General features: G+C 49.9%; 2 protein-coding genes across 3 annotated transcripts in view; one reads left to right on the top strand and one right to left on the bottom strand.

The window, feature by feature from the left end:
* The window catches only part of LOC127779212 (LRR receptor-like serine/threonine-protein kinase GSO1), a 4,516-nt gene extending 695 nt beyond the window's left edge, over window positions 1-3,821 (top strand). Inside the window, exons 1-2 of one of the 2 annotated variants that reach the window (XM_052305947.1) lie at window positions 1-3,107; window positions 3,196-3,821. The exon at window positions 1-3,107 is cut by the window's left edge and continues 695 nt beyond it. In XM_052305947.1, the coding sequence (XP_052161907.1) occupies window positions 1-3,107; window positions 3,196-3,551 (3,463 nt within the window). In that variant the 3' untranslated portion in view covers window positions 3,552-3,821. Of the gene's footprint in view, window positions 3,108-3,175 lie in introns of both variants that reach the window. The other variant, XM_052305948.1, reaches the window with a different exon arrangement.
* A 359-nt stretch (window positions 3,822-4,180) lies between these two features.
* LOC127779213 (uncharacterized) lies at window positions 4,181-7,477 on the bottom strand. The gene is made up of 3 exons (XM_052305949.1): window positions 7,277-7,477; window positions 6,732-6,869; window positions 4,181-4,390 (listed from the first exon to the last, which is right to left on the bottom strand). The coding sequence occupies exons 1-3, from the start codon at window positions 7,365-7,367 to the stop codon at window positions 4,374-4,376; spliced, it is 246 nt and encodes an 81-aa protein (XP_052161909.1). The 5' UTR covers window positions 7,368-7,477; the 3' UTR covers window positions 4,181-4,373.
* Window positions 7,478-12,978: the final 5,501 nt, after the last annotated feature.

Here is a 12,978-nt window from a genome sequence, read left to right as displayed (position 1 = left end):
GCCGGCGGCGCTCGGGGCGCTCGGGAGGCTCACGGCGCTGCTGCTCTACTCCAACCGCCTCGCCGGCGAGCTCCCGCGTTCGCTGGGCGCGCTCGCCGCGCTCCAGGTGCTCCGCGTCGGCGACAACCCGGCGCTGTCGGGCCCCATCCCCGCCGCGCTCGGCGGGCTCGCCAACCTCACCGTGCTCGCCGCCGCGTCGTGCAACCTCACCGGCGCCATCCCGAGGAGCCTCGGGAGGCTCGCCGCGCTCACGGCGCTGAACCTGCAGGAGAACTCCCTGTCCGGGCCGATACCGCCGGAGCTCGGCGGCATCGCGGGGCTCGAGGTGCTCTCGCTCGCCGACAACCAGCTCACCGGCGTGATCCCGCCGGAGCTCGGGAGGCTCGCCGCGCTCCAGAAGCTGAACCTGGCGAACAACACGCTGGAGGGCGCCGTGCCGCCGGAGCTCGGGAAGCTCGGCGAGCTCGCGTACCTCAACCTCATGAACAACCGCCTCTCCGGGCGCGTCCCGCGCGAGCTCGCCGCGCTCACCCGCGCGCGCACCATCGACCTGTCCGGCAACATGCTCACCGGCGAACTCCCCGCCGAGGTCGGCCAGCTGCCGGAGCTCAGCTTCCTCGCGCTCTCCGGCAACCACCTTACCGGCCGCATCCCCGGCGACCTGTGCGGCGGCGGTGGCGACGGAGCAGAGTCCACCAGCCTCGAGCACCTAATGCTCTCGACGAACAACTTCTCCGGCGAGATACCGGGGGGGCTCTCGCGGTGCCGGGCGCTGACGCAGCTCGACCTGGCGAACAACAGCCTCACCGGCGCGATCCCGGCGGCGCTCGGCGAGCTCGGCAACCTGACGGACCTGCTGCTCAACAACAACACCCTCTCCGGCGAGCTGCCGCCGGAGCTCTTCAACCTCACCGAGCTCAGGGTCCTCGCATTGTACCACAACGAGCTAACCGGCCGGCTGCCGGACGCCGTCGGCCGCCTCGTGAACCTCGAGGTGCTCTTCCTGTACGAGAACGACTTCTCCGGCGAGGTACCGGAGACGATCGGGGAGTGCGCGAGCTTGCAGATGGTTGATTTCTTCGGGAACCGGTTCAACGGCAGCTTGCCGGCGTCCATCGGGAAGCTCTCCGAGCTGGCGTTCCTCCATCTCCGGCAGAACGAGCTGTCCGGCCGGATCCCGCCGGAGCTCGGCGACTGCGCGAACCTCGCCGTCCTCGACCTGGCCGACAACGCGCTCTCCGGCGAGATCCCGGCGACGTTCGGGAGGCTCCGGTCGCTGGAGCAGCTCATGCTGTACAACAACTCGCTCGCCGGCGACGTCCCCGACGGCATGTTCGAGTGCCGGAACATCACCCGCGTCAACATCGCGCACAACCGGCTCGCCGGCGGCCTCCTGCCGCTCTGCGGCTCCGCGAGGCTCCTGTCGTTCGACGCCACCAACAACTCCTTCTCCGGCGGCATCCCGGCGCAGCTCGGCCGGTCGCGGTCGCTCCAGCGCGTCCGCCTCGGGAGCAACGCGCTGTCCGGCCCGATCCCGGCGGCGCTCGGGAACGCCGCCGCGCTGACGATGCTCGACGCGTCGGGGAACGCGCTCACCGGCGGCATCCCGGACGCGCTCGCGCGGTGCGCGCGGCTCAGCCACATCGCCCTCAGCGGCAACCGGCTGTCCGGCCCCGTGCCGGCGTGGGTCGGCGCGCTGCCGGAGCTCGGCGAGCTGGCGCTCTCCGGCAACGAGCTCACCGGGCCGGTCCCCGTCCAGCTCAGCAACTGCTCCAAGCTCATCAAGCTCTCGCTCGACGGCAACCAGATCAATGGAACAGTGCCATCGGATATCGGCAGCTTGGTCTCGCTCAACGTGCTCAACCTGGCCGGCAACCAGCTCTCCGGCGAGATTCCGGCGACCCTCGCTAAGCTGATCAACCTCTACGAGCTGAACCTGTCGCGGAATCTCCTGTCCGGCCCGATCCCTCCCGACATTGGCCAGCTGCAAGAGCTGCAGAGCTTGCTGGATTTGAGCAGCAACGATCTCAGCGGCAGCATCCCGGCGTCGCTCGCGTCGCTCTCCAAGCTGGAGAGCTTGAATCTCTCCCACAACGCGCTCGCCGGAGCTGTGCCGCCGCAGCTCGCCGGGATGAGCAGCTTGGTGCAGCTGGATTTGTCGAGCAACCAGCTGCAGGGGAGGCTGGGGAGCGAGTTCTCGCGGTGGCCGCGTGGCGCGTTCGCCGGCAACGCGCGGCTCTGCGGCCACCCGCTGGTGAGCTGCGGCGTCGGCGGCGGCGGTCGGTCGGCGCTGCGGTCGGCGACGATCGCGCTGGTGTCGGCGGCGGTGACGCTGTCGGTGGTGCTGCTGGTGATCGTGCTCGTGCTGATCGCGGTGCGGCGGCGGCGGTCAGGGGAGGTGAACTGCACGGCGTTCTCGTCGAGCCTCGGCGGCGGCAACAACACGAACGGGCGGCAGCTGGTGGTGAAGGGGTCGGCGCGGCGGGAGTTTCGGTGGGAGGCGATCATGGAGGCGACGGCGAACCTGAGCGACCAGTTCGCCATCGGCTCCGGCGGGTCCGGGACGGTGTACCGGGCGGAGCTCCCCACCGGCGAGACGGTGGCCGTGAAGCGGATCGCGCACATGGACAGCGACATGCTCCTCCACGACAAGAGCTTCGCGAGGGAGGTCAAGATCCTCGGCCGCGTCCGCCACCGCCACCTCGTCAAGCTCCTCGGCTTCGTCGCCAGCCACGACGTCGGCGGCGGCGGCGGCGGAGGCAGCATGCTCGTCTACGAGTACATGGAGAACGGCAGCCTGTACGACTGGCTGCACGGCAACGCCGGCAATGGCGGCGGCGGCGACGGCGAGCGCAAGAAGCGCGTGCTGAGCTGGGACGCGCGGCTGAAGGTCGCCGCCGGGCTGGCGCAGGGCGTCGAGTACCTCCACCACGACTGCGTCCCCCGCGTCGTCCACCGCGACATCAAGTCCAGCAACGTCCTCCTCGACGGCGACATGGAGGCGCACCTCGGCGACTTCGGCCTCGCCAAGTCCGTCGCCGACAACCGCAAGGACTTCACCGACTCCGCCTCCTGCTTCGCCGGCTCCTACGGCTACATGGCCCCAGGTAAAAACCAAATTTCCATTGTCAATTGCTCGCCACCATGTCCATGTCGGACGCCATTGATGGCGTAGCATCTTGATGTTGTGCGCAGAGTGCGGGTACAGCTTGAAGACGACGGAGAAGAGCGACGTGTACAGCATGGGGATCGTGATGATGGAGCTGGTGACCGGGCTGACGCCGACGGACAAGGCGTTCGGCGGCGACGTGGACATGGTGCGGTGGGTGCAGTCGAGGGTGGAGGCGCCGTCGCCGGGGCGGGAGCAGGTGTTCGACCCGGCGCTGAAGCCGCTGGCGCCGCGGGAGGAGTCGTCGATGACGGAGGTGCTGGAGGTGGCGCTCCGGTGCACGAGGACGGCGCCGGGGGAGAGGCCCACGGCGAGGCAGGTGTCCGACCTGCTGCTCCACGTCTCGCTCGATTACTATCGAGCCGGCGAGCACAAGCGCTAGGCTAGGAGGAGGGATTTCCAAACACTGGAACCTGTCCTCCTGAGCATTTTCTTTTCTTTTTTTCTCTCTGATTCTTGTTTCTGGTGGCTAATTAGATCATCTTTCTTGGGTGAAAGAGGTAACAAAAATTGTGGATTTTTAGGGGCGGTGTGTGGTTGAGAAAATCAAGCAAAGAATCCTCTTCAATTGGATTGTTTTTAACTGTTCAAGTGTAAACTGTGTATGGAGATTGATTTCACAAGCATCTGATGAATTCTGAACATTGTTTCATCTCAGCATTGCCCAGTCCTGTTTCAAGTGATGCTCTGAAAAATAGTTGAAACAGAAATCGCAACATGAAAGAGACATCAGCTAAAGTCTCATGATAGGGTAAAAGAAGTTTCTTCAACTCACAACATTAAGGCATGGCAAACACAAGTATAAGGATAATCATAACATCAAACAGAAAAAGAGCAGTGGACATAAGGATGGAGGAGCAGTGAAGAAAAGGAATGAACGAGCAAGGTGACATATCACATCACTAGAACCTCACAACATATGGGTAAGCAGAAATTCTAACTTTGTAAAAGCGCTACCGTTGGTACTAAACAATGACTTTGCATCAGGGAAGGTATACCATCAGAGCCGAGTTCGATAATTGGTTTCTCATACAAGCAAAATATCACATCCTTTGTGAAAACAACAGTTTATTACAGCACCGCAGTTGAAATTGCGAGCCGGGTGTTGATACGGCGACTACAGATGGATGGTCCAAACCATGTGTACAGACCATACAAACTGAAAAAAAAGAGTCTGGTGGCTGACAAACCAATATGAAAATATCTAATCATCATCATCATCTGCAGAAACAGAAATAAGAGATTGATAAGCCAATAAATATCAAACAGAGAAAAGGTATTGTATTTATAACTATTCATAAAAGTGAGCACATGGTTCAACAGAAATAGCATAGAACTCATCTACAAACAAGAGCTCTACTGACTTCAGTAATATTTGGACGACTGAGCTAGCAAAGGTACACAAATATGTTGCCTGAAGCTGTTAGACACCAAAAGCAACACGAATCACTACTGCCATTTACACAGGTTGTGTTCATACTGATCAGCCAGCCCAAGTCTTAAAAACCAGATATCTTGTTCTAGCCTAAGCTTTGTTTCTAGCTCCATTTCATTTCTACTACAACAATTATCAAGCAAACAAGATAGCCAAACAAATGGAAATATACTACATGTCTACATCTAAAAGTGTGTAGTTCATTCATGCTACAACTAAAGATTAGCATATCATGCCATACACTAATCATGCTCCTACAGTTTTTGCCACTTTCTTTCTTCTATTTGCATTCTCACTAAAATGGTCAATTGAAAATTTTCAGTCGCAAAATCTATTTACTCACAACTTTTGAGTATTGATATGGTTTATTGATACTGAAATGAATTTATATTTTACATTATATGGTAATGAACTTTTCAAGATATCCTTTTGTTTACATGTAACCTCCATATATTGATGGGGAAAAAAAATCATTTTACTGCTGCCTCGCTTATTAGCTGTTTATGTGTGATATTCCAAACAAAAGTTAGTGATAAAATTGAACTTGGCTATCACACCAATTCCTCATTATTTACCCAACCTTATGTGACCTTCAGCTTTAGTATGAATGTGTCATAGAGACGGACTGTACTGAATTTCCCAAACGCAATGAATACTAGTTCTTTGATCTTTTGGCACATTGTGCGCTTGAGACTGCTCTCAGGTAATATTGTCCTGATGTCCTCTGCCACAATTTAACTTGACCATAGCTGCCATGCTGTTGCACTTAAGCCACTATATGAAGGTCTCTAGAGAATTTCCTGAACAGGGGAGTAGTATGAGAATGGTACATCGTCCTAGCTTTACTTTTTTTATTAGTGTAATGGAGAGTGGAGACTACAAAGTATAAACTATAGAACTCTTCAGCTGAAATCCAAATTTGACCCCAGGTGTTCTATGCTTTTGTACCTAAGTCAATGCCAGTGAACCACTAGAGTGAACATGTCCAGATAATTTCCTACATGGGAATGGTTTAAAAACGGTGTATTTACTCCAAGGTTTGATGTTTTTGCTATGGACGTACCAACAGTGCCCTCTTTTCTTTTGCAGTATTGTGTTTGTCATTCATACTAGCGAGGAACATTTTGCAGAAACATAGAATAAACTGTTACTCCCTCCATCTACTTTTGATAGTCATATTTCCAAATCTGAAAAATTTATTTTTGATAGGCATATTTCAATCCAATAACCTATCCTCTTAATGACTTTCTCGGATTTAATGCGTGACCCTCCATTCCTCCACACAAGATTGGCTATATGGGCATTGAGAAATGTAAATATTAATGAATCGCTTGTTTACAAGGAATGACTAGTAGCATGTTTAAATGGATGATAAGTAGAATTACTTATCCTTGGTCTATGTGCCAAGATGAAATATGGCTATCAAAAGTAGATGGAGGGAGTATCTTGTATGTTGTTAGTTTATAGATCTAATCTATTTAGCTACTTTATGTTGTTAGTTTTAAACACGATTCCTTTAAAATGCAATCTTCGTTGTTTGTTCTCAAGTACGTGATAAATGGTTACCCAAGAATTATAACTGTCTGCGGAGATGGAGACTATCTGCTGGTTATCAATAAATCCGGGTATTTCTGCTTGGCCAGGAGGAGGTTCCAGTTCTTCCATACCTCCGTTGCTATCTATCATGGAATATGCATTATTATACATCACTTGTGTATGCCACTCAAAATGCTATCCCAACTGTTCCCAAGGTTGATTGAATGAACCATGCTAAACTTAACACTTAACAATCTGAATGGAAAACAGATTTTGATGTGCCATATTTAAGTTCCATGGAGTCTAAAAATATTATTGTATATACTAGTAATTATTCTAACTACTGCTTTGATTAGGAGGCACTACCGATTCTTTCAACAGAGTAGCATAACCATTACGGAGTACCAGAGATTGCAAAGTCAAAATTACAGTAGTAATTTGGAGAATACAACTTGTTATTACTATCACTTATTCTTTAAGTGGCAATGCTAAAACGATAGGTCGCATGTGGGCAATAGTAATAACAGAAAGCAGAATCGAAGAAAGAGTAATCTGAATTCAAAAAAAATGTTAGAGGAATTAGGCACGAACCAAAGTAACGCCGCTCGTTGGCTTGCTTTGCACGCTCAAGCATCTTGTCGAGATCCTCCTTGAGCTTCTCATCCCACTTCACCAGCTGGTTGACGAACACCGCACCCAGGCCCATTCCCACCACATGCTCCCAGGGATCTAAAAATACATAAATCGTAGCATCAAGAACCGCTCTTCAATAAAAAGAGGCTGCCATTTTGATGGTATCTCCCTCAAATCAAGTGAAATGGGCAAATCCATATCATCATAAAACTGTATTAAAGCTAAAAGATAACCAACATTGTAGAGCTCACAAAACCTAAAATATCAAGAACAACATCACATCTAGAACACCTAAAAACACGCAGAGAGCCCCAACCCTACCAAAGATACACACGTCTCCGGCAGAAACAACTACAGATCGGACGGAATCAACAACCAAACCAGTACTACCACGCACAGAACGGCAGGACGCGACGCGAGAACAGATCAAGAGATCAAGAGAAGGTGAGGAGAGATGGAGAGAGCCAGAGGCAGAGAGGAGGGGGGTTGCGTATCGACCGTACGGCGCATGTAGGGGAGCTTGCGGAGGGCGTTGGAGTACATCTGGGTGCCGAGGCCCAGGAGGGCGCCGATGATCGTCGGCGTCGCCGGCATCTTCGGCCGCCGCGCTCTCGATTTCTCCTCTTTCTCGAGGCGGCGTGGGGGGAAGGAGAGGGGAGACGAAGACGAGATGGGTGGGAGGAGTGGACGGCGAGGTCTCGGAGAGGCTCTTGGGAGTGGTGGTTTGCTGCCACTGTGGTGTGGGGCCCACGAGTCAGCGGAGATTGAGAAAGAAAAGCCCATGGGCCGAAATACTCCATGGACTGGTACCGGATCTCAGGCCATGGGGCATTTGCCATGGCTGAAGCCCATGGGTTTCTTCTTTTTTTTTTCCACCTTGTGTAAATTGAAAAAAAAAAGTCACAAGAAAAAATGGACCAAAATAATGGTGAAACCTTTTTTTTATTTGTTTCCTCATTTTGTGGTTGATTATTTTATTAGATATATTATTAATCCTTTGTAAAAACATTTGTATGTGCTTGATTTTTTTTCATTACCTTATTTTAATCAAATGGGCAGATCTCCTGTGTTCGAGTTTTCATATTTAGTTGATATCGTACAGATATTTGTATGATCCATGGCTCCATGCTAAGATTTTTAGATATTTGAGCATAGTATACCGGCCAGCATTTTTTTCATGTTTATAGGCTCTGCAACACTGTCATCCTAGCTTGCTGCCAACCTCACTCATGGCTCCAACAGTCCAAGGGCACATGCATACCGTGGTCTGGTTGCAGCTTCATTGCTATTCCCAGGTTTTACAATTAGCAAAATTTCGTGATTTCTAGGCGACCCGGAATCATGTTTCGAATGGTTTTTGAGAAATTCAAATTTAAAACAGTAATTCAACTGAAATTGGTCAAAATTTCTCAGTTTTTGACATCTTGCTGGGTCGAAATTCAACACCCCAGCGGTATTGTGAACCAAACCTAGTCTATTGCATCTTCAGTCTCCTAATAATCCCAAAGGTTGTCAGTGAACTATAGCTCAGCCGGCACATAAAACAGTCTTCAAGTCATACTTTTAAACTCTAGCAATTAGTACACTGCATATAGTACATTTTTTATATTGCAGATTTGGCTTGAAGCTCTTCTTCCTGCTCCTCATCACTGCAGTTGCTGAAAACTATCTTCTTTCCTGCAAGACAATGACGAATACTGTTATTGTCCTTATGAAACTACGCATCAAATCGATGTTTGTTCTTCAGTTCATTCTAAATGGTTTGTCCTCTTCATGAAATTAGTGGCATTTGCTGGTGTTTTACTTTTACCTGTACCAGGCCCATCAGGAGTGATATGGCCTGACCAGAATTTCCTGCCCCTAAAACATTCAGACACACACAACTTGCGGCCTCCAAGTTCAGATCCATTCAGCCTGAGTGCTTCTGAATAGTGATACCAGCTTTCGCACTTTAGGTATGCTTTCCTGGCAAAAAACACAAATAATTGGGGAGACACTGAAGACATAGGTCCAAGAAGGAATATTTATTAGAGACCATCAAAGTAGCAACAGTGAAATTGCAGGAACTTAAACAAGAGCTATTAGAATCAAACTAATGACCATAACTTTGCAGATTGCAGGTCATAAAAGTAGTATTCACTATGTTCTTTTTTATTTGTTGACAGAGTAGAACATGTTTCATCAGTATTTTTTTCTGATTATATATAGGCAGAATAGTAAAGTATAGCTACATGGAAGCATTTGTCACGGCGAATCTGCAAATGTAAAATCTTGATATTTTTGCACATATTGTGTTGAGATTTCAAGGTCTTACTGCATGAGAATAGAGGGAGTGTGAATTAAAACAACATTGTATCACTATTCATAACTCACAAGTTGCAGATGCATTATAACAACAGATGTTTAATTTACAAACAACTACCATTGAAATTTGCCTATAATTTGAGAGGAGGAATTCAGCTAAACTGACCCTATGCTTGATCCCATAGAATTCGTTAGAATGATAACCCGTTCTTCATCAGAGGTAAAGTGATCTGCGAGTATGGTTCTGATCTGGGAAAAACAAAATTAAGCTAAATGTAAATAAAAATGTCAAGGTCTAGTAATAAATTATGTACAAGATATAAGTGCACCTCTTCAACAGGTGGAGATTAATCAAAACCTTCAACCAAAAGTGCACAATTTAAATCTCCAGGTATCTCCAAGATATATGATGTATATCTCTGAGCAAATTGGCAGATAGGGGACAAATTCACAGAGGAAAAAAAACACATTAGATACCCGCAAGGTTGACAAAACACAAGTATTTGCGTGCGTACACGCATAGTGCTTTTTTAAGAGAGAGAGAGGGTGTCCTCTACCATTATTACACATGCAATTGTTCCATTGACATATAGAGCTATAGTAAAACAGGATCCACATGTCAATGACTCAACTGCATATGTAGTAATAGCAGAGGATTTTCTTCCCAGGAATGGTTCCTAAGGAGACAATCACCTTTTAAGAACACATGTGTCATTGTCGACGAATGAAACCTTGAGTTGGCCACATGACAGCTTACGTTTAGCAAGTTTATAAAGAGTCTGCAAGATTGATGTAAAGTCTTATATAGGAATCAATTAATATATGGGTAAATTTCCTAGAAATTGGGGTCTAAAGATTTCATGAAACCACACCATCAGAATTCATGTGACCATAATACTTATGGTTATGTTCAACTTGAGTCAAAATATATGAAGTTTTGTGAAATTTATTCATTAATTATCCATTTCCATCGTGTGAAACAATGATCAACAACTTGATATTGCCAACTTTATGTGTTGAAAAATCACAAATAACAACAATCAGATATCATAAGCTAGTTTACCTCAGTGGCAGCTCTGTCTGACTTGAAATCGACAATCAAAAGACATCGGAACATATTGTGAAATATACCAACAATAGCAGCACCACCATCCTGAAAGATGCAGTCCCTACGGAAGCAGCCAACCGATGAAAAATCTAGAGTAAAATGTGCGAGATTTTCATGTGCGCCTTTTGAAAGAAAAAATCACCTCAACTGTATGCTGATACTGCTGCCAAAGTTCCAAATTATAATTGTGGCCACTTGTGGTACCTCCCAATGAGCTTGATTTCCTAGCTGCACGAGTTGGATAGCATTAAAATTAGAAAATATTCATTGTATGTAGAATGAGAAGATACAAGAAATGCCTATACAACAAGCGACGAAAATCCCATTATATGGATGTTGGATGTTAGACCATTGAATAAGTGTTGAGATTCGTGCAACTGCCCTTAACCCTAACCCCCCTCCTCCCTCACTCCCGTCCCGTATGCCACAGATTCCTCTCCTCCTCCATCGATTCCCTTGCCACCTATGTTGTCACCATCTCACCGTGTTGTCTCCCAACCTCGTTGGTGCCACCTCCCCCTGCCCCTCCCAAGCTAGAGGCGATGACTACCCCAACCTCATCGTCTTCCCTATCTTTGGTGACTCCTCCCCTGTCCCCATCTCCTAACCACTCACTCCGCTTTGCCTCTGTCGCAAACACCAGTTCATCGCCCGTTGCCGACCTCGCAACTTCGATAGTGCTGCTGTCCTGCCACCACCTCGGCCGCCCACCAGGCCTCTATCCCGTACTTCCCACAACCATCTCTCTAAGCCTCGGGAACTCCTCGTCTTCCCTCCCAAAACCCTAAACCCTAACTCATGGACCACAAGGTCACCGAATTACGCTAGTTCCCTCTCTTCCCTCCCCGAACTCTAAACCCTAACTCATGGAACCACCAACGGTCACAAAATTAATTGCGATTCGCGGGAGTTGAAGGAGGAAAAGTTCACGGTGCAAGAATCTCGAAATGGATCGAAGAGTCCAAAATCTACAAGATGAGGGGCCTTTGATTTTCCATCGAAAATGGAGAGATTAGCAATTCCATAAGATTAATAGAACCCTTCAATTGGGAATTAATTGAAACCAAACAGTTATTAGTGTGTGGTAGGCTTCATCATCGACAACGATGATCTGTTCACCTTCTTCGGCGGGACCGGCGGATTGTGGTCACTACTAGAAAAAGCATTTTCCCCGACGTAGGGGTCTCATTTTCGTAGGCGGACATAACCCTTAGAGCCAAATGACCACCTACAAAAATATAAATCGGGGTGAATGTGCCGGTCCACCTGCGAAAATAGGCTTGACTATAAATAGACTTTGGATAGACTTAGATTTTTTTCTAAGTCTCAAAACGCACCCCTCCCTCTCACCTCTCCTCCCCTCGGCCAGCCTCTCCCACGGTTGACCTCTCCCACGACGGCTACAGCGCGGGGCGGCGCGCGGCGTCCAGCGGTGCGGGGGGGGGGGGGGCAGCGGCGGCTCCCCTTCCCCCCTCCCTCCCAGATCTGGCCAGAGGAGGGAGGGGGGAGGCCGGCGGCGGCGACTACGGCGCGGGGCGGCGACGATGACGGCGCGGGGCGGCGGCGACAACGACGCCCGGCGCGGCTCCCCTCCCCTCCCCTCTTGCCCGGCGCGGCGACGCCAGAGAAGGGCGGCGGCGACGACCCGCCGCCCGTGATATTTTTTTGTTTTTTTGAATGTATTTTCGCAAGCCGACTGCGAAAATCATCTGCAAAAATGGATGATTTTCGCAGTCGTTGACCTACAGGCGGTCCAACCCTCCGTCTGCAAAAATCACTTTTTGCCGCCTGGAAATATACTTTTTCTAGTAGTGGGTGGCCGTGGAGCCGTAGCCAGCGACGGGTAAAAGGTACGCGAGACCAGCTGGAGGCAGCCTCGCCCAGTCCCCAGTCGGGCATGGCCGGAGGAGGTGGAGGAGGTGGTGGCGGTGGTGGACAGCGCATCCTGCTAAGACGCGCGTAGAAGGCAGCGGAGGGACGCACGAGCCTCCCATTCCTAACGCACGTCCCACCGGCGTCTCCACGAACCGGAAGGTGCGGCGGACCGACGGCGGCGGCGGTGGAGACCGCATGCTTCCGACGGCGACGGCTCGATCGATCGATCGCCGGCCGCCGCTACTGCTAACAAGACGAAGCGGTCGACGTGGAGTGGAGAAATTAAACCCTAGTCCAAACGGGCTGATACACGTACGGGTTGTTAGCTAGACGACTGGATTTAATTTCTCTCGTTTTAAGTGGTGTACTACATGTTTCATTTTTTTCTATAAAGTTTGATAAGGTATACTACTATATTTCTACCATCGCCCACGAAGAATTCAAATCCGCACATGTATGCGCAGTGTCGCCGTGTCGGGAGCTTAACTATAATCAAGCAAGGTGTTAATTAATTAAACGTTCACTATATGCACTGGATAATGGATAGCCAGTTGCAAATTACGTGTGTGTGTATATATATATATATGTATATATATATATATAGGGATATACTATACTACACATGGGGTTGCGTTGTATTAAAACACAACCCACCCCCACCCCCCACGCACAGGGGTACCCTTTCCAGTCCATCTGCGAGAGTAATTTTGTTACTATCCACACCCTTTCCACCTGTGGGAGTAATTTTTTTACTATCCACCACCTCACATATTTATAACCGCCCCACAGTTTCTCCGAATTTTTAGGACCTGGACTTCTGGAGTGAGAGGCAACGAAGCGGATGTTCGTGCTCGGCCCAGACGGCGGCGGTGAGGAGCAACTCTTGCGGTGGCCTCGCCGTCGAATGTGGAAGCTGAT

The sequence above is a fragment of the Oryza glaberrima genome, chromosome 7, assembly GCF_000147395.1.
Source record: "Oryza glaberrima chromosome 7, OglaRS2, whole genome shotgun sequence".
Lineage (NCBI taxonomy): Eukaryota > Viridiplantae > Streptophyta > Magnoliopsida > Poales > Poaceae > Oryza > Oryza glaberrima.
The sequence above is the reverse complement of the archived record's forward strand: the minus strand, read 5'-3'. Positions and strand labels throughout refer to the sequence as shown.